The sequence below is a fragment of the Aulonocara stuartgranti genome (genome assembly GCF_965226115.1).
Source record: "Aulonocara stuartgranti genome assembly, chromosome: 10".
Taxonomy (NCBI): Eukaryota; Metazoa; Chordata; class Actinopteri; order Cichliformes; family Cichlidae; genus Aulonocara; species Aulonocara stuartgranti.
In genome coordinates, this window is record NC_138946.1 from 8,769,931 (window position 1) to 8,790,505 (window position 20,575).

Below are 20,575 nucleotides of genomic sequence, written 5' to 3' on the forward strand. Positions count from 1 at the left end.
GTCATTCTCCACCACCCTTGGGGGCATCTCCCATTTTGACCTCGGGACTTCCAGGTTATACTCGGCACAGATGTTCCTGTACACTATGCCGGCCACTTGGTTATGGCGTTCCATGTATGCCTTGCCTGCTAGCATCTTGCACCCTGCTGTTATGTGCTGGATTGTCTCTGGGGCATCTTTACACAGCCTGCACCTGGGGTCTTGCCTGGTGTGATAGACCCCAGCCTCTATGGATCTTGTGCTCAGAGCTTGTTCTTGTGCTGCCATGATTAGTGCCTCTGTGCTGTCTTTCAGTCCAGCTTTGTCCAGCCACTGGTAGGATTTCTGGATATCAGCCACCTCCTCTATCTGCCGGTGGTACATACCGTGCAGGGGCCTGTCCTTCCATGATGGTTCCTCGTCTCCCTCCTCTTTCTTGGGTTTCTGCTGCCTGAGGTATTCACTGAGCACTCGGTCAGTTGGGGCCATCTTCCTAATGTATTCTTGGATGTTCCTTGTCTCATCCTGGACTGTGGTGCTGACACTCACCAGTCCCCGGCCCCCTTCCTTCCGCTTAGCGTACAGCCTCAGGGTGCTGGATTTGGGGTGAAACCCTCCATGCATGGTAAGGAGCTTTCTTGTCTTTATGTCAGTGGCTTCTATCTCCTCCTTTGGCCAGCCTATTACCCCAGCAGGGTACCTGATCACGGGCAGGGCGTACGTGTTGATGGCCCGGATCTTGTTCTTACCATTCAGCTGACTCCTCAGGACTTGCCTGACCCTCTGCAGGTACTTGGTGGTTGCAGCTTTTCTAGCGGCCTCTTCATGGTTCCCATTCGCCTGTGGGATCCCCAAGTACTTGTAACTGTCCTCTATGTCTGCAATGTTGCCTTCTGGTAGTTCAATCCCCTCAGTTCTGACTACCTTCCCTCTCTTTGTTACCATCCGACTACACTTCTCCAGTCCGAACGACATTCCAATGTCATTGCTGTATAGCCTGGTAGTGTGGATCAGTGAATCGATGTCTCGTTCACTCTTGGCATACAGCTTGATGTCATCCATGTACAGGAGGTGGCTGACAACTGCTCCGTTCTGTAGTCGGTATCCGTAGCCAGTCTTGTTAATGATCTCACTGAGGGGGTTCAGGCCTATGCAGAACAGCAGTGGGGACAGAGCATCTCCTTGGTAGATCCCGCACTTGATGGTGACTTGTGCTATGGGCTTGGAGTTGGCCTCTAGTGTTGTACGCCACATCCCCATTGAGTTCCTGATGAAGGCTCTTAGGGTCCCATTGATCTTGTACAATTCTAGGCATTCCAGTATCCAGCTGTGGGGCATTGAGTCATAGGCCTTCTTGTAATCAATCCAGGCAGTGCACAGGTTGGTCAGTCTGGTCTTGCAGTCTCGGCTGATTGTTCTGTCTACCAGTAGCTGGTGTTTTGCGCCTCTGGTATTCTTGCCAATTCCTTTCTGTGTCCCGCTCATGTATTGACCCATGTGCCTGTTCATCTTAGCCGATATGATGCCTGACAGGAGCTTCCATGTAGTACTGAGGCAGGTTATTGGTCGGTAGTTGGAGGGGACCGGTCCCTTCTTGGGGTCCTTGGGGATCAGGACCGTCCGGCCTTCAGTTAGCCATTCCGGGTGTCTCTCGTTAACTAGCAGCTGGTTCATTTGTGCTGCCAGACGCTCGTGGAGTGCAGTCAGCTTCTTCAGCCAGTAGGCGTGAACCATGTCGGGCCCTGGTGCTGTCCAACTCTTCATACTGGAGACCCTTTCTTGGATATCTGCCACTGTGATGGTTACTGGACCCTGTTCAGGGAGGTCGCTGTGGTCAGCCCTCAGATCCTCTAGCCACTGAGCATTGCCGTTATGGGTTGCATCCTTCTCCCATATGCTCTTCCAGTATTGCTCCGTCTCCAGCCTTGGTGGTGCTGTTCTCTTATTGTTCCCTTGCCACTGAGAGTACACCTTTGCTGGTTCTGTGGAGAACAGCTGGTTTATTCTCCTGCCTTCTATCTCTCTGGTGTACCTCCTCAAGCGGCTGGCCAAGGCTGTGAGTCTTTGCTTGGCAGTTTCCAAGGCCTCAGGTATGGACAGCTTGCTGTATTTCTTAGGCACCTTATTTGTCGCACCTTTCTGCAACTCCGTTAGTTGGCTAACCTCCCTTCGTGCTACTTTGATCTTGCCCTCTAGCCTCCTTCTCCATGGAGGGTACTGCCCCTTGTGGCTGTTCAACTTGTAGCCAAGCATCTCACTGATCACTGTTGCCGTATTGTAGATCAGCTTGTTAGTGTCGGTAATCGTGGTTGTAGGTATTGCCCGTAGTGCTGCATTAACATCATCTAGCAGACCTTCTGAGGGAACTTCACGTAATCTTGGTAACCGGCTACGCGGGATCCAGGTTTCAAGCTTGGCCATGATCCTATTTTTCAGGTCAGTTCCTCTCGCACTCAACGATCCTTCTCCTATCGCACTTGGGGCTATGTACCCAATCTCGGGTGGGGGTGATGATATCTCCCCCCTGACCTGGCGTCCTGACTCCTCCTTGCCGTAGCATTTGTGTTGTACCTCGTCAATCTCTAGCTGTGAGAGCAGTCCCTTCTTTCGTATGTTGGAACACTGAGCTACTAGTTGTTTCGCCGTCATTGTGGATGTTGGGTATCGAAGAATCCATAGGTCCCTCATCCTATTCATGTAGCCCCTTCCGCCGGGGTTACTTGCATAGTAGCATTCCAACAACGCCCTGTTTTCGTCTCTTGCCCACCGATGCCTTCTTGTTCCAGTAGCCCACTTTTCGTCAGGGTGCCCTGGTTCCTCAACACCTGATGCGGACCTTGTTGATCCGGGCGACGTCCGAGCCGGCATGCCTTCATATTTATCTGTCTCGCTCATGTCTGCGGTAGGCTTGCTTAGCATAGGGGGTCTAGCCTTAGGACCCTTACTGGATACAGACGCCCCAGGCAGGAATCGAACTTGCGATCCTCTGTTCCAAAGGCGTGTAGTCTAACCACTACGCTATCCAGCTGTGATATATATATATATATATATATATATATATATATATATATATATATAATGCCTGTCAGGCATCATATATATATATATATATATATATATATATATATATAATGCCTGTCAGGCATCATATATATATATATATATATATATATATATATAATGCCTGTCAGGCATCATATATATATATATATATATATATATATGATGCCTGTCAGGCATCATATCGGCTAAGATGAACAGGCACATGGGTCAATACATGAGCGGGACACAGAAAGGAATTGGCAAGAATACCAGAGGCGCAAAACACCAGCTACTGGTAGACAGAACAATCAGCCGAGACTGCAAGACCAGACTGACAAACCTGTGCACTGCCTGGATTGATTACAAGAAGGCCTATGACTCAATGCCCCACAGCTGGATACTGGAATGCCTAGAATTGTACAAGATCAATGGGACCCTAAGAGCCTTCATCAGGAACTCAATGGGGATGTGGCGTACAACACTAGAGGCCAACTCCAAGCCCATAGCACAAGTCACCATCAAGTGCGGGATCTACCAAGGAGATGCTCTGTCCCCACTGCTGTTCTGCATAGGCCTGAACCCCCTCAGTGAGATCATTAACAAGACTGGCTACGGATACCGACTACAGAACGGAGCAGTTGTCAGCCACCTCCTGTACATGGATGACATCAAGCTGTATGCCAAGAGTGAACGAGACATCGATTCACTGATCCACACTACCAGGCTATACAGCAATGACATTGGAATGTCGTTCGGACTGGAGAAGTGTAGTCGGATGGTAACAAAGAGAGGGAAGGTAGTCAGAACTGAGGGGATTGAACTACCAGAAGGCAACATTGCAGACATAGAGGACAGTTACAAGTACTTGGGGATCCCACAGGCGAATGGGAACCATGAAGAGGCCGCTAGAAAAGCTGCAACCACCAAGTACCTGCAGAGGGTCAGGCAAGTCCTGAGGAGTCAGCTGAATGGTAAGAACAAGATCCGGGCCATCAACACGTACGCCCTGCCCGTGATCAGGTACCCTGCTGGGGTAATAGGCTGGCCAAAGGAGGAGATAGAAGCCACTGACATAAAGACAAGAAAGCTCCTTACCATGCATGGAGGGTTTCACCCCAAGTCCAGCACCCTGAGGCTGTACGCTAAGCGGAAGGAAGCGGGCCGGGGACTGGTGAGTGTCAGCACCACAGTCCAGGATGAGACAAGGAACATCCAAGAATACATTGGGAAGATGGCCCCAACTGACCGAGTGCTCAGTGAATACCTCAGGCAGCAGAAACCCAAGAAAGAGGAGGGAGACGAGGAACCATCATGGAAGGACAGGCCCCTGCACGGTATGTACCACCGGCAGATAGAGGAGGTGGCTGATATCCAGAAATCCTACCAGTGGCTGGACAAAGCTGGACTGAAAGACAGCACAGAGGCACTAATCATGGCAGCACAAGAACAAGCTCTGAGTACAAGATCCATAGAGGCTGGGGTCTATCACACCAGGCAAGACCCCAGGTGCAGGCTGTGTAAAGATGCCCCAGAGACAATCCAGCACATAACAGCAGGGTGCAAGATGCTAGCAGGCAAGGCATACATGGAACGCCATAACCAAGTGGCCGGCATAGTGTACAGGAACATCTGTGCCGAGTATAACCTGGAAGTCCCGAGGTCAAAATGGGAGATGCCCCCAAGGGTGGTGGAGAATGACCGAGCTAAGATCCTGTGGGACTTCCAGATACAGACGGACAAAATGGTGGTGGCTAACCAACCGGACATAGTGGTGGTAGACAAACAGAAGAAGACGGCCGTAGTGATCGATGTAGCGGTTCCGAATGACAGCAATATCAGGAAGAAGGAACACGAGAAGCTGGAGAAATACCAAGGGCTCAGAGAAGAGCTCGAGAGGATGTGGAGGGTGAAGGTAACGGTGGTCCCCGTGGTAATCGGAGCACTAGGTGCGGTGACTCCCAAGCTAGGCGAGTGGCTCCAGCAGATCCCGGGAACAACATCGGAGATCTCTGTCCAGAAGAGCGCAGTCCTGGGAACAGCTAAGATACTGCGCAGGACCCTCAAGCTCCCAGGCCTCTGGTAGAGGACCCGAGCTTGAAGGATAAACCGCCCGCAGGGGCGTGCTGGGTGTTTTTTATATATATGTATAGCTGAAGCTGAGCTTCAACTAAGCTAAAATTAACACCACAAACAACACTAATCTTCATAGAGCCAGCAATGCAAGAGTGATGTAAGTTTGAAGAATTAACATGTAGAATTTAGTTTTTTTCTCTGTAGTGCCAAATCACAGCACAACAGTCATCTTAAAGCACAATAAAACAGAGAAAATAGACAAAAGATTTTATACACACGCTAAATTGATGCATAAGATCAGGTTCAGATCTGTTAAACGCACTTAAACAGCCTATATCCTTAACTTGGATCAATAAGTAGACCACTGCGTAATAAATAATGACACGATTGTGATATTTTCTCTTTCTGTAAGTGTAAATAACTACATTCTGAATGTGAAACATTCACATTTACAAAACAGTCACAGCTTGAAATGTCTTTTGAAAAAAGTCAGTGCGTTTTCAACAATGCATGTTAAAATTTGTAGATAACGGTGGGCCATTACAGGCGCAAAATCATTCCACACCCAGTATTCTGGAAATAAAACTATAATAGCGTTTTACTTATTCCATTCAAACAGCAAGCTGCAGAAGTGCTCACATTTTTAAACTTTGCAGACAGTTTCGCTCCTGTGTAGTAATCCTGGTACAACTGCATCAGTAATACCAGTGCATTTTAGCAACAAATTCAAGATATTAGTGCAATTTTTAAACTTTGCAAAGCCATTGTGCAAATTTTCCAGCTATGTCTGACACCTAGGCACTATTGGATGTGCTGCAGAGCAAAGTGCTACTGGATGCATATGCTTAATTTCATCTTTCTTTTTAAACATAATTTTTGAGTTCTCACCCTGGTTAACATAGAAGTTATGACTATACTTATGACTAATTAGAAAAATCTTTAACAAAGTCACACATAATTGTGTCATATTATGTTTCATGTAAAATGTGTTGTTGTTAACATGATTTGCCTTTAATATGGCCAAATGCCTTCACAGATAGCATTGCAAAGCATTTTTTAAACCCCACTTTTCCGGTTTTGTAACAAACCATTTCATTATGAATTCTTTTTAAACATCATACGAGCAGCCCCACAAAGTGCCACTAACCACAATTTGCATTGCATGCATTGTTAAATATAGTCACCCACAAGGCTAATGTTTCATATTCTTCCCCTGGAGAGCTACATAGCTCACACTGTTTTACCGGTTGGACTCACAACAATCCTTTGCATTACTGCAGCATGCAAGTTTACTTCCTTTTTCTTGTTGCATCCTCTTTCTTGTTGTTCAGCTGTTCTTAAAGAAAATGTCTGTCCTACCTGCATGTCTCTGTATCTTTGATGTAATGTCTTTCTAGTAGTTTGCATATGCAGAAGTGCTAACATTGGGTACATCTTTTTAGTATTGGGAAGTCATTGAGACGATTGGGCAATGTTAAAAACATTTATCTTTTTTTTTTTTTCATTTGACCTGAACAAAGACTCCAACTTTGAGACATTTACTATTTTCAAAATTCACCTTTCTTTTGTATAATTCATACTGTTAATAATCGCTCACATACAGCACTTATGAGATGATTTTCCGTTATGATCTATGAACTCGTAAAACTTAAATGAATTTCTTTATTCTACAGAATGTTTTTAATAACTTTGTTGTATACTGTCTTTGTGATTAGCTTGGGCTGCATGTGGAACCACACCATCCACATGCATGTTAGGCCATGGGTGGTGTTTCACACGATACCTTTCTGAATTTACAGCAGTGGGCCAAATTTCAAGCTTTGCATGTGTAGTTTTTTTCATTCTAATCTTCCACTTTCTCTGTTTTAGCCTTCAGAAATATTCACCTAACCCAGAATGATGCAATGCTGAATGTATCAATGTCTGCCTGTCACAGAGTTACTACTGCTGTAACTAATACCGTCTGATTCACTTTCAGCCTGTGTCATGCTCACTTCTGCCTGGTGGGATGCAGTTTTTAGAAAGTGTGCTTATTTGATTACTTCAAGAAAAAGTGCCTTCATGCATATCCATTTAATTAACTACAACCACTAACACTGATGTTTGAAATGTTAAATACTGAATACGTGACTTTTTTTTTCTTGTGACTATCACAAAATGTATATATATATATATATATATATATATATATATATATGTATATGTATGGAGAGAGAGAGAGAGAGAGAGATTTTTTGGTTTAACTCCTTATTGAATTTCTATCAGTAGCATGCATGTAGAAATTGCAGCACCACTGAGCCTTTCTGTTACCTGCTGGTGTGGCTGTTACTTTTAAGATTGTTAGCACAGGGCAAAGATTATAGCATCACAAGGTAGGGGATTTAATAACATATTAACAAGGCTAACTGTGTGTAACCAATATGCACATAATTGATGAGTTTGGGTTGTTAGTCTCCACCCTTATTGCCTTAACAGTGCCACGAAGAGCTACAGCACACACACACACACGCAAAAAACACATTGACCTCCTTTCGCACAAGACTATGTAAATGTTATTAAAAGTAATAGAGGAACATGTCCAATCAAGGCCTACAGGCTCATTATCCAGCGACCCAGCAGTCATTACTCAGGAGGACAGAGCAGATAATGAGGGCCTCAAGGAGAACAACACCTCCGCCTGTGGTTCTGAGGCAGCCACGTTGACCTCTGTTGCTTCTAGTCGTCCTGGAAGTAATATTCCACCTAAAGTCTGTCTTTAATTATCAGATACTCTTCTCATGGAGGTTATATTTCTTTCAGTGGGTCCTCCAAACTTAACACATAGATGTACTATTTTGCAAATCTTTTGATGGGTGTTCCAAAATTGTTGCAATTTTGTGTGCCCCCTGATCTGGCACTGCTGTGGTTAAAGTTTAAGTTTAGGCACAAAAACGAATGGCTTGGGTTAAACAAATAGTTCAAGGGTAATGAAAGATTTTGGTTGTTGAGAAATTAACATTAACTAAAACTTACTAACCAAGTTATTATTTGAGGTGAAGGCTTGAAAATTATTAATGTTATTGATCTGCTCCTGGTAGACACTGGTGAAAAAAATGTGTCTATTGTAGCGCAGTTTTCTTTTCTTTTAAGATAAAAAGTTTCAGACATGTTAATTAATGTAGGCAGTTGGTTTTTAAAGGTAAACATGTGTTGATGCAGTAACCACCGTTTGTCATCTAATCATCATTCCTTGGTTTCCTGTTTAGGGGAACCCAGTGCTCCCAAACTGCAGGCCAAGGTGCACAGCCCGGGCAATTCTCTTAAGATCAACTGGATCACGCAAGATAACGGTGGTTCCAAGATTAAACATTACCTGATCAGATACAAGGCTGTGAGTATTTCTGGCAATGGGGGTAACTTTTTGCATTTGATATAAAAACAAAAACAACATAAAAAAAATAATAGCAGTTACAATAAAGTAGTCAAATCTGGCTACGGCTTTGAGCAGGGGTAAATCTACTGGAATCTGTCAAAATATGTGCCTGCTAATGACTCCAAAGCATTTTAAGCCACCTCATCATCCAAGTCATTTCCCCCTTTCAATTTGTATCTTCTACCTCTTTGGAATTAACAGTTGTCACTAGGAAGAAAGGGTGACTGTAATTAGACCAACCAACCCTTACAGCAGACTAGTTTTCCTGCAGTGGTGGTAATATAAAGTTATGTTCTCATGCAGCACTTGTCCACTGAATTATAACTATGTATTCAAAAAGAGTCATTACTAACCTGATGGAAAAGATAAATGCTTAAACACCACTTTCATTTATTCTTATAAGATCTACTTGTGTACAATTTGTGCATAATAATTGGTGAGTACTTTATACATTTCATTATTTTCTTGTTTTTCCCTCATTATTAACTGTTTCGGACCAGGTTAATCTCTTTGGAACGGAAAAACATGTTGAGAAAGAACATGTACTGCTTTTATGTCAGCTCAAGAACAGTTTGAGAAATCGAGACATTTGTAGATGATCTAAAATGAGCTTTTCCTTTGAGAGTGTTGAATTGTTCCTTTCTAAATCCATTTCTCAGAAGCGTGTATCTGACTGGAAACCAGAGCTCCGCCTTCCCAGTGACAGTACCTATATCGTCCTGAACAGCCTGGAATGGAACACGGAGTATGAGGTTCATGTGGTGGCAGAGAATGAGCAGGGCAAATCTAAGCCTGGCATCCTCACCTTCAAGACAGATACAGAGCCCACAACTGTCCCAGGTACTGTTCCCATCATACCTACCCTAAGCATCCACACACACCAGCCACAGTGCACATAGGCTTCTACCGTGACCAGAAAATCTATTATTTGGATCTTTGACTTTTGCTAGGTGCTTATTCAAAGCTTGCTGGCTGCAGGGTCGGTCATGAATAATCTATCTCTGTCTGTCGCATGGCAGAGGTGTATTGTTTTTACTGTTTTCATATCTGGTAACCAAAAGGAAATGCACGATGCAAACCCCATTGATGCGTAAAGCAAAGACTCTATTATAAGCCGAGGGGCACGTAGTGGTGTGGCCTATACAGAGTGTTTGAAATGAGCACAAACTCTAAATTTCATTCCCATTGGAAATGTGTTATTTTCTATTGTGAAAATATTTGCATATGTTTCAGTAAATCACACATTTTTCATTTTGGGGGGAAATTTTAAAGAAAAAGTGAACCTGGTGCTAAACGTTTGCACAGTAGTGTAACTGTAAGGTTTATAATCCAGGCATTATATATAATATCACACAAAGACTTGATCTAATGGTGTATTTTGAAGAGCTACTTTTTGGGAGTTGGGGATTTTTTAAAATGAGATTTACATTTAAGGAACTAAACTAACTTGCCCACAAAGTTTACTATAGTAGATAACCTTAAAATGCCCAGTGCAACTAATCTAACATTGTTCTACAATAGTTAATAAGCACAGGCTTTGTCCTTGTAGGCCAAAATGGGTTTTTAAATGATAAACCAACCACTGAACATGGCATGTGTGCACCAAAAGTTTGATGTCAGTAGAAATACACAAGTGACTGCAAGCTGGGTCATTTGAAATCTATTTTCATTTTACCCCCAGCCTACGCTCTTTGTTTCTAGTTCTCAGTCAGTGCCACACTTTTGTTTTCTTTAATAATGTCATCTCCACTAAATCCTCTTTTCCTGAAGGAATGAATTTCTATGCACAGAGCACCTTTTTAAAACACTGCACTCGCTTCAAAAAATGTTGAAGCCCAGGCAGCACAAGATCAAAAGTAGCTAATGAGTCCATATGACATGCAGAGGCATTTCTCCTTGGATATCCGGCTCCTCCAAGTCTCATTACTTCTTATGAGGTGACTTCAACTCCTCAATCTTAATGTCCAATGATGTGAGAACAGACTACAGTCAGACCCAGAGAAAACAGAGTTTTGTCCATTTATTCCCAAATACATCGTCTACACAGGTGGTCACGGTCGGCCTTTGCTCTGTTGCTGTGTTGTGTGTAGAGTGCACTTTTTAACTTGGGCTGCCTCCCCACTTGAATTAGCTAACAGTTTAAAATTCTTTGACATCTTACACTCTGTCTGTGTTTCTTTTTTTTGTTTCATCCTGTTTTTCTTCCATTGTCACCCTCCCTTTCACTATTCGCCTGCCCTTTTCTTCTTTATGAAAGGAAGTGTTGATTGCCTCAGTCATATTTTCTTTTAACTGTCAAGTGCACACTGTGAAAAATATTTTACCTGAAAAATCGAAATCACGTATAAAATGGCCCAATCTTTAAACTAATGTGCCCGAAAACAGCCCACAAGTCATAAACACAAATTAAAATCTGTGCCTTGCTATAGATTCAAAAGTACTGACAGAACATTTTTATAAAATAATACACAAAATTAAGCCATCAAGTAGTAGGACAATGCTGTAATCATTTCCTACCAGTCAAAGCAGACAACTACACTCATCGGCTAGTTTTTTAAGTTCACTTTGAAAGTGCTGAGCTGAACCCTGTTTTGTCTCTAAGAGCATCTTAATTCTTTGTGGCACACAAAGTTATGTAAACTTTCCTCAGAGATTTTGTACGTATTGACTAGGGGTGCAACGATATTCGTATCGATATTGAACCGTTCGATACAGTGCTTTCGGTTCGGTACGCATATGTATCGAACAATACAACATTTGTAATTTATTTTATCAATTTTCCTTCTGACGATGCTGTCTGTGTTGAGCGCTCAGTGAATCTGCATTCGACTACTCCGCCTAGGCTTGACAGTGCAGCCTAGGCGGAGTAGTCGAATGCAGATTCACTGAGCGCTCAACACAGACAGCATAGTCAGAAGGAAGAGCGCAGGGCAAGCTAGCGAGACAGAAGTTAAGCTCTCCTTGTAACAGGCAAATTGAACCTCATTCAGATCTGGCGTTTGGAATTAATTTGGTTTTCATGTGACGTATGACCCTGAAGGTAAGCGAGTCATGGACTAAAGTAAAACAGTATGTTGGATGTGCCATGCAATGCTCAATTACATTGGTGTGAACTAGTGTGTTAGCGCAGTTAGCTCGTTAACGTGTTGGCCGTCTAGCCCCATGCACGGAGCGATCGGCGGTAGCTCGTTAACGGAGATTTGCCGTGTTGTGGCGTTAAGGTCATTTCAACGAGATTAACCTGAAAGCACTAGTGGGAACACAACGAATATGACTGCACATTTACGCCGACATCATCCTAGTGCAAAGACAAATACAACAAGCATGCTACTAACTTTAGCCGAGTCATTTAGACAGCTGTTAGCACATGATTCTCCTTATGCTGCTGAGAATATAGCCCAGAAGAAGCGGATAGTATAGCTTTTATTTTGGAAAGAGCCATTTCTCTGTAATAAACTCTCTTTTCCAAAGATGAGTGATTCCTCAATCAGATACAGGGCTCGCAATATCGCTAGCCCGATGTCCCGGAGCTAGCGATCTTTCCAGTCGGGCTACCAAAATCTATCTCTTCCCTGCCCGTCGGGCTACTGTAGGAAAAATATATGTCAATGCTTTTGCATTCTTTCAGAAATGTAGCTGGGTAATTATGTCATTGGCATCGGTGAGCCACTGTCAATATGTGACATATTGAAGTCGCGTTTGAATTTGCGCTTGTTTTTTTGCTTTCACTTTGCAATCGTGCGAACTGTGTATAGCAAGTGACAGCCAAAGAAAAGCTTACCACAAAACGGAGAAGTTATGACAAATCAGACTATAAGGCAAAAAGAAAGTGCAGCTTTATGGTTTCATGGACAAAAGAATTTCTGTGGCTGCAATATGATGAGCTAAATAACCAGGGCTGCACATAAGTGGTCCGCAGGTGCGCATTCGCTGTCAAAATAAAAAACACGCACAAGGGTTAGGGTTAAATTTAAAAACTGTACTTTTGAGTTAAAATATATATTTATAATTTTAATAAATGACAAATTAAAAATGCATGAACATTTTTTTTGTATCGAAAAAATATCGAACCGTGACACCAAAGTATCGAACCGAACCGAACCGTGAATTTTGTGTATCGTTGCACCCCTAGTATTGACATGATAGATATAGACATGATTTTAGTTTTGTGGCATTGGCATCCTGCTGGAAGCAACCATGATAAGATGGGTGCACTGTGCTCATAAAGGGATAGACACAGTGAGCAACAATATTCAGGTACGCTGTAGTGTTTCAATGATTCTCAGTTGGTACTAAAGGCTTTTCTCAGAATACATCCCCCCACCATCAGCAGCTTTTGATACAAGGAAGGACGAATCCATGTTTTTATGTTGTTCAGACAAAATTGTTACCCTACCATCCAAATCTCACAATCAAAACTCACAGACCAGGCAACGTTTTTCCAATTTTAAAAAACGACCTTGCAAATTATAACCTCAACCTCCTGTTTAACTGACAGGAGTTGGCACCCAGTGCAGTCTTCTACTATTGTAGGGGAATCTGTTGTTTTTCTGAATAACTTGCTTGTAACGAGAGGTTATACTGTTGCTACTGTATCAGCTCGAAGGAGCGTAGCCATTCTCCTCTGACCTCTGGCATCAAGAAGGCATTTTCACCCAGAGAACTGCCGCTCACTGGATTTTCTCTTTTTTAAACTGTTTTCTGTAAACTCTGGAGATGGTTGTGTGGGAAAAATCCCAGCAGATCAGCAGTTTTTTGGAACAGTCTGACCAGCCTGTCTGGCACCAACAACCTTCTCACATTCAAAGTCACTTAAATCACCTTTGCTTCAACATTCTGACACTTGGGTTGAACTTTAGCAGATCGTCTTAACTTTGTCTGTTTGATATTTGCACCAACAAGCATTTGAACAGGTATACCTAACAAAGTGGCCAGTGAGTGTTTGTTCTTTAGAGAGCTATCATCACACACATAGCTACTCATTCAAAATTCTGTGGGTCATAGTCACTGTAGTTGAGCTTTATTATTAATCGGGATAGATTACTGACATTTTACATCCAAAATACAAATGTTGAAGAAACTATTATATGCATGCAATCTAAATTTCATCACAGTTTCAGCTTTTGAAGTTGAGTAAGTCACTATTTATGAAAAAAATGAAGTTTAATGAAGCTTGCAGATTCAGTTTTTTCCTAAATCATTAATGACCATACTCCATAATTTACTATCCTGCCACATTTTATACACCATTCATTATTTTTTGATTTGTTTGCAGTCTCTCTCTGTTTGTATTACGATATCTGAGCCTCTATTGCCTCTATCTTTGTTTCACATTTTCTCTGATTTTCATTCTTTCTGTCAGCATCTGTCTTCCCTTCTGCTACCAGGTTTAGTAGGTCTCACAGTTCAGGCTCCAAGACTGACCTGAATTGAAATGTGTGGCCTAGTTAGGTGGGGATGCAGCCCATACAGTCTTTGCATGGTGCCTTTTCCAGCTGGATTAATGTTTTTCTGCTCTTTACTGGAGTTGTTAAAAGGCAACTGCTGCCAGTGCATGGCACATGAAAAAACCTGTTTGGTAGTTTGGTTGGTTTTTGGGAGTTTTCGTATGCTGTAATTGTTTTTTTTTCTTTTTCATGTCCTTGCTGGGCAACAGCCATATAGCAGTGGGAGGTTTGGATCACATATAAATCTACCAGACTACAAGTTAACCTTAGTATCATCCGAGTCAGCCCCCCTTCAAGTCTTCTAATTACTTTTTCAAGTTTTTATTTTTATTTGTTTTGTTTTGAGATATTTTGGTATTACTTCCAAGCTGCTGTTGTTTTTCTTCACTTCAGGGAGCATGGGCTATTGCCGAGGTTTATTTTTAGCTACAACATCTGCATTTAATTCCACTATTCCCTTGCAGTCTCACAGCTGTTCTTTGTACTGCTTGATCAACAGCTGCTCCTTTTTTATATGCAGGACTCTGCATGCTCAATTTTATCTGAATCTCACATTGGGAGTCCAGTGCGGACGCAAGGTCGAGCTTCAGCCTGTTTAAATTTCTGTTTTATGTTCAAAAAAACAACCATACGCACAAGAATTCATTCAGCCCAGTAATGTGAATGCACTTCAGCATAAAAGATCTCTGAAAACATATTGGAGTTTGTTGTCCTTTGAATTTATTTGAATCGGACGTGTGAAAGGGTTTGTGTATAGCTAATTTTCTTTAGGTTTAATGCACACAGGTACAGCTGAGCGGCAATTGTTTGCCACAGTCTCACGGAAAGTCAAATGCTGCCCAAATGTGAAGAGATAATATAAAAAACAAAGTGGCAGATCTTGATCCATCCAAATCTCCCCAGCTAAGGTTGACTTAGGACTAAAACTATAAAGCTAATAACATTTTGTAACATGAGGTCATCCATTCATCCATGTCACAGACTTTACCTTCATAACCAGCGTCTGCTTTGGATGTTTGGTTTTGCATGGGCCATTCCCCCAACCATGACCAGTGGTGTAATGCTAGATGAACAAGTGGTACTATTGTGAATATTTGCCTATGCTTTCTTTCCGTATGTGTCCATACAAACACAAAAAAAGATGTCCATATATATTTGAACTTTGAACCACGAGGTCTGTCAACAAGATAATTTCCTTTTTATTTACCGACAAAAAAGCTGCCATATTGTTTTTAACATTTCTTTTAAGTAATTATCGGGTCCCTTTAGAACCCAAATTCAGAAGCCAATTACAATTGCAACATCCAATAGGATTTGAAGGTAATGTCTTACGTAATGTAGACAAAAAACATTTTAATTAATCCATCTACAATCTGCACTGCCTTTACTGATAAGTCAAGAGCAACAATAGTAGCTAAGGCTACGTGAGCAAAGCAGCCCAGCTTCTTTCCTCTGCAGGCTCAGAGAGCTGCTGATTGGAAACCCATGCGCCAGTTTTCTGGCCTTTAGCTCAAACTTTCCAAAGACACACATAATAAAATATAGAGACGCGTTGCTGTGTTTTTTTATTACTCCATTATTACCGAATCTGTGAATTAATGAGACTTTGGCATTCAGTTTATGCATCACTGGCAAGCAAGCTTGTGCTTGCATTTACTTTATATTACACCACTGGCCATTAGGAGTGAGAGATACTAGCCTGACTCATGTGGATGTGTTCTTGCATTCAGGCTGTCATCTATCTTACCCTAAACTTGGCCGCTGCTCTGCACCATGGCTGATTTAAAACTCCCCTTCTTTATACTGAACCTTAAGGTGAAAACAGAGACTGTGCTGCAGTGTGTTTGAAATGTCTTCCTTATCGATGTCATCCCCCATTACCTTCCTTTGTGTGACCCTCCACCCATGCCTGCCATGAACCATGTGTCATTTGCTGTGATACTAACATGCTATAACTTCTTTTTATTTTTACCCTTTAACTTAGACTTCCTTTTTTATTCTTCAAGTCAGTCTTGAAAAGAAAAAACAACCTTCCAGACTTGTATTTCTGTATTTCTGACCTATTTTTCTATCTCTCTCCCTCTTTTCCCTCTTTCTCTCCTGCTTCTTTTTTTTCTCCGTGTCCTTCCTGTCTCCATGTGTGATCTTCTTGGGCACCTATGGACCATGACATTGCCATACACACAAATTTCTTTCTCTGTTTGTGTTTTTACTGTGTGTGTGTGGTTTTTTTTTCTTGTCACACTTTATTGCTGTGATTATCACTCAAAATACTCTGTTGTGGATATTTATTTATTGTTGGTCTATAACTTCAGCTACCCTCGGTTGCCAATGTGTGACGTGCAGTCTGGCAGCTCTTCTTCTGTCCGTGCTGACTGTGCTCTGGCTCCCATAAACTGATTGCATTCAAGGAGAAAGAGGATAGTCTGAGCCGTTCAAATCTTTGGCTCCAGACCTTTGCTTTCTATGCCTTTTGACCCTTGTGCAGCCACACACAAGAAAAAAAAAAAGTTGAAGAGTCAAGACATTGGTTTCATGACGTTATTACAGGGTGCTCAGTACTTGCATCAATTTCAGTTTTCTGGTTTTTAGATTCTGTTAATATTTTTTTTGTCTGTTTTCACTGTAATGTCATCTTGTGTACGAATAGATTCCGAAGGAGAGAGATTTTTAGGGTTTTGTCAATGTTGCAAGTTGGACGTCGGGTGCTCTTTCAGGATACAATGTAGACAAAGTATTGTAGCTTTGTTTTTGATTTGATTAGTAACACATTCATAATGCCTTAATGTGATCTGAAGAGGGGGTGATAAATAGAATAATTACACTGTTTAATTTTGTGTCTGCAGTGGTTTAATCAGACACGGAAATTGTAAAGAGACTTTTATTTTGGACTTTACTGCCTATTAAACAAACACATCCATTCCACTGTTATGTCACAAATGACATAAAAGCATGAACACTGCATGAAAGCTGACACAAGGCATGATCCAGTATTCATGAATGTGCTATGCAGCTGCTTCAAAGCTCCCCAGTCAAGCATTATGAATGTGTTAACCAGGAGATGAGTACAAATGCTGTGCCTAAATTCTGGCTGTTTTTTTTTTCTTCTTCTTCTTTTATACAAGCTTGAAATGTCCTGCTGTACAAATTGAGGGGAAGATAACATTTGCAGAGAAATTTAATATCGGTTATGGTCAGAGAACTCATTTTTCCCAGACTCATTCTTAATTTTCAACATTATATTATGCTCATTTTCAAATACATTGTTATGTAACCGCCTTGTCAGGAGAGAACAGAAGGATGTGCAGAAAAACTAATGTTTTGTGAAGAAGTGTACATACTCTTTTCAAACTGATATTCAAGAAATCAGCTGTTATTTGGAGGATTCATGCTCTCTTTTTACCTGAAAGCAGTGAAATGTCTAAAAAAAGAAAAAAAAAAACCCATAAAGAAACAGCTGTTAAACACTAAAAAATTTTGTTTAATTAAAAAATGTGGAATTATTTTCTTCTCTATTCCTGAGACATTTTTGTAAGTGCTTATCAGTGTATTTCCATGTAACCATTGTAGGGTTGAAATAAATTGTTTCTTTTTCTTTCATGAAAGTAATGACTTTGAGGCTTTGGCGACTAAACATACTAAGATATCTTTGTCTGACTCTTCTGGGAAGCTGATTGTTAAGCTGATTTTTGCCCTTTTTTTCTCTGGAGCTTTAACAAAATGTCTGTATTCTGCATTCAGTGTTGCTTTACATCAAACATGACTGTTGAACCCAGATGTTTTGAGGTCAGGGGCTTGGCTGTAGCCTAAGTGAAGAAGATAAAGTATGCATTTTGCATAAAAAAGGAACAAATGGTAAACTGTATATTGTATAGAGGCCTTGCAGCAGTGTAAAACAGCACAAAAATATGGATATTAATATGCAAACATTAGCTAAACATTAGAATGAAACCAATATGCAACCCTGATGGCGCCGAGTAGATTCTTTTGGCTGTTGTTAGCTGCTACGATCTAAGCAACAAAATAATGTATCCAGTGTTTACACAACAAAAAACACCGAAATTTGATTTCCTTATTAAATGGCCGACAACATTGTTTGTAAGTCTTTCCGGACCACCTTTAATTTTTGTTGACCTGGTAGCCAGGCAACCTAGTTTAAGCTATCAAAGATATGAAAATCCGCAGTTACAGAAGGATTCTTACTTGTGTTTTGTGATCTGACAACACTGTGGTTATGTTTTGCAAGGGTGGAGGTTATGTATTCTGTAGCAGTATTTTTTTTTTAAAATACTTCACTTGAAATATGGTACTTCATAATAGCATGTCTAATGGCTAGCTAGCTTATTGCTAGCTTCTGTTTCCACGCTCCTGTATGTTTAGTTTTTTTTTGTTGTTGTTATAGTTTTTCATGGAGGCCTGGTCTGATTGTAACACCATGGAGAACGGCCACACTAGCAACTCTACTGGAGTTTAAATGTTTTAACTCTCAGTAATGCCTCAGTGCTTATTAGCTCTTATTAACTAACGGAGCATTTGGCTAAGAAATTGCTAATTACTTGAGACTTAACAAGGGAATAACCTTAGGCCAATTTAAATGTCCGTCTTTAACAGTGGCAATGACAAGCTAAAGATTTTTTAAAAAGGCTGTCAGAGTTTGGGTTACTTAAAGTCCTCTATATAGTTTCCATTTGTTCCAACATTTGTTCATCACTCTGCTGTACAACTCATTAAAGTTTGCAGAGTCATGAGAGATGACAGATTGCAATGCATAACTTAAGAGATTAAAATCACCTGCAGCCATGATCAACAGCATTTTAGTGTGAGAGAATTAATAAAGCATTGATACATTTTCAGTAATCACACATATGTGAATGGTCATTGTTTTTATTCTGTCTTGATGAGCATTTTCCATCATAGAGGCCAGACATACAGAAAGTCAGTTTGCTGTAATGAATACAGCTAGCGTGTGTTTTAAAACCACTTTTCTCTGATTTATCACAAATTCCAGCTAAGCGGTACTAAGACTTGTGCTGCTGCTGGTAATTTGAGCCATATGGTCCTGATGGATTGGAGTTGATTATGTCTGTATTAAAAGTCAGATTCACACGGATATACACGCACTGTGTAAGTGCACGTTTCAGTAATACTAGAAATACGAAAAAATTTATCTTCCCATCAAGCGTGCTCTTGTGGCTAGTGAGTGCTTTAACATCCAGCACAACACGTACCTAACTAAAACTCATAAGAAATCATAGAAAAAGTGCAGAAAAGAGCACTTGAGTTCCAAGTAATCAAATGTCACAGGCTTTTCCACTGAACGTATGATCTTTGATGGCCTTTTGATGGGACGCTAAGGTGAATCTATCCCCATAAGCTCTCTGCCTGAGCCTTAGAATAGGCAGTATCATCAAACCTGAATAACATCAATATCTGTAACACCCCATTTCTCTGAACAGGAATGAAGGAGAATTAGTTGTGAGGAAGAGCAGAAGAATTATTAGCAAAGAAAAAATAAAAGTTAACAAGGTTAGTTTCAAATGTTATTGACTTTTTTTTCTCTGAGCAGTTTTCACTTTGGTAACGTGGCACCCCCGCTTTTTTATGAGTTGGGGTCTAAAATAAGATTTGTATTCCCTCCATTTATTATCCCTGGCACTGCGGTTTAATCTCAACTAAGTTCTGTCACAAGGAAAATAAGAGCTTACGACACCCTTGAGGTGTTCTTTGTCACTTTGTCCCCCCAGTTGTTCATCAGTGCCTACCGAGTAATGATAGTGCTGATCAGTGCTGAGTGATTTTCATTTTTGCTAATCAGGATCTCCATCTAAATGTCTGCATCAAACTTACTTGTGTTGCATATAAACAGAATATTTCTCTTCCCTGAAGCAAATGGTTCAGGTCGCCCACTGCATACAGATTAAAGGGAAAGCTGCCATCTCTCTTTCTATTGGATTTTTCCTTTTTTGTATAGCCTGAAATGTTTCTTCAGCTGGTTAGCTTGGTGTGATTAATGGCAGAAACTTCAAATCAAATGTTGGAGCTTAAAACAATCCACAGAAGCGTCATCGAAATCATCGCTGTGTCAAAATATCTATTGTGTTAAAATAGATGCATTTTTTTAAATGAATGATTCCCCTCTTTCCTCTATAAGCTTTACTCTATGGAAATGAGTCCAGAGTTCCTAACTTTCAAGCCAGCATGCACATCAGTTTGTAGCACTTGTTTTCATAGCATCTTAATTTAAAAAGGGCTGAAATCCCATCTAGCCACACACCGCTCTCTGCATGAAGAGTTTCCAAGGATCTTAAATCAGTCAGAGAGGGAGTCGGTCGCCGGTTGAGCGTCACCCTGCCTCCTTGTGCCCCAAAAGAAAACTGATTCTGGAGCCAATTTTATTTTTAATGGTGGTGCAGTGCCACACTGTGGCAGAGCTTTGATGGAGGACGCAGACATGGGAATTACTGAAGAAACTTTTTTAAAGCCAAATAAGGTCAATGCAGTATCCAGAAATGTGTCATAGGTGGAAAAATAGACCCAACGAAGGAAAGGAAAAGAAGAAAATAAGAGTCATGGGGAGTCTGTGATGGTGTTGTATGAACAATTGTAATGACAGTTGTTACAT

At 41.3% G+C, this 20,575-nt stretch overlaps 1 protein-coding gene across 3 annotated transcripts in view; it reads left to right on the plus strand.

Annotated features, from left to right (window-relative positions):
• Positions 1-20,575, plus strand: part of ncam1a (neural cell adhesion molecule 1a) — a 269,507-nt gene that overhangs the window by 227,033 nt on the left and 21,899 nt on the right. For all 3 annotated transcript variants that reach the window (XM_082549406.1, XM_082549404.1, XM_082549405.1), the window contains 2 exons: positions 8,340-8,464; positions 9,166-9,346. In XM_082549406.1, coding sequence (XP_082405532.1) covers positions 8,340-8,464; positions 9,166-9,346 — 306 coding nt within the window. The remainder of the gene's footprint in view (positions 1-8,339; positions 8,465-9,165; positions 9,347-20,575) is intronic.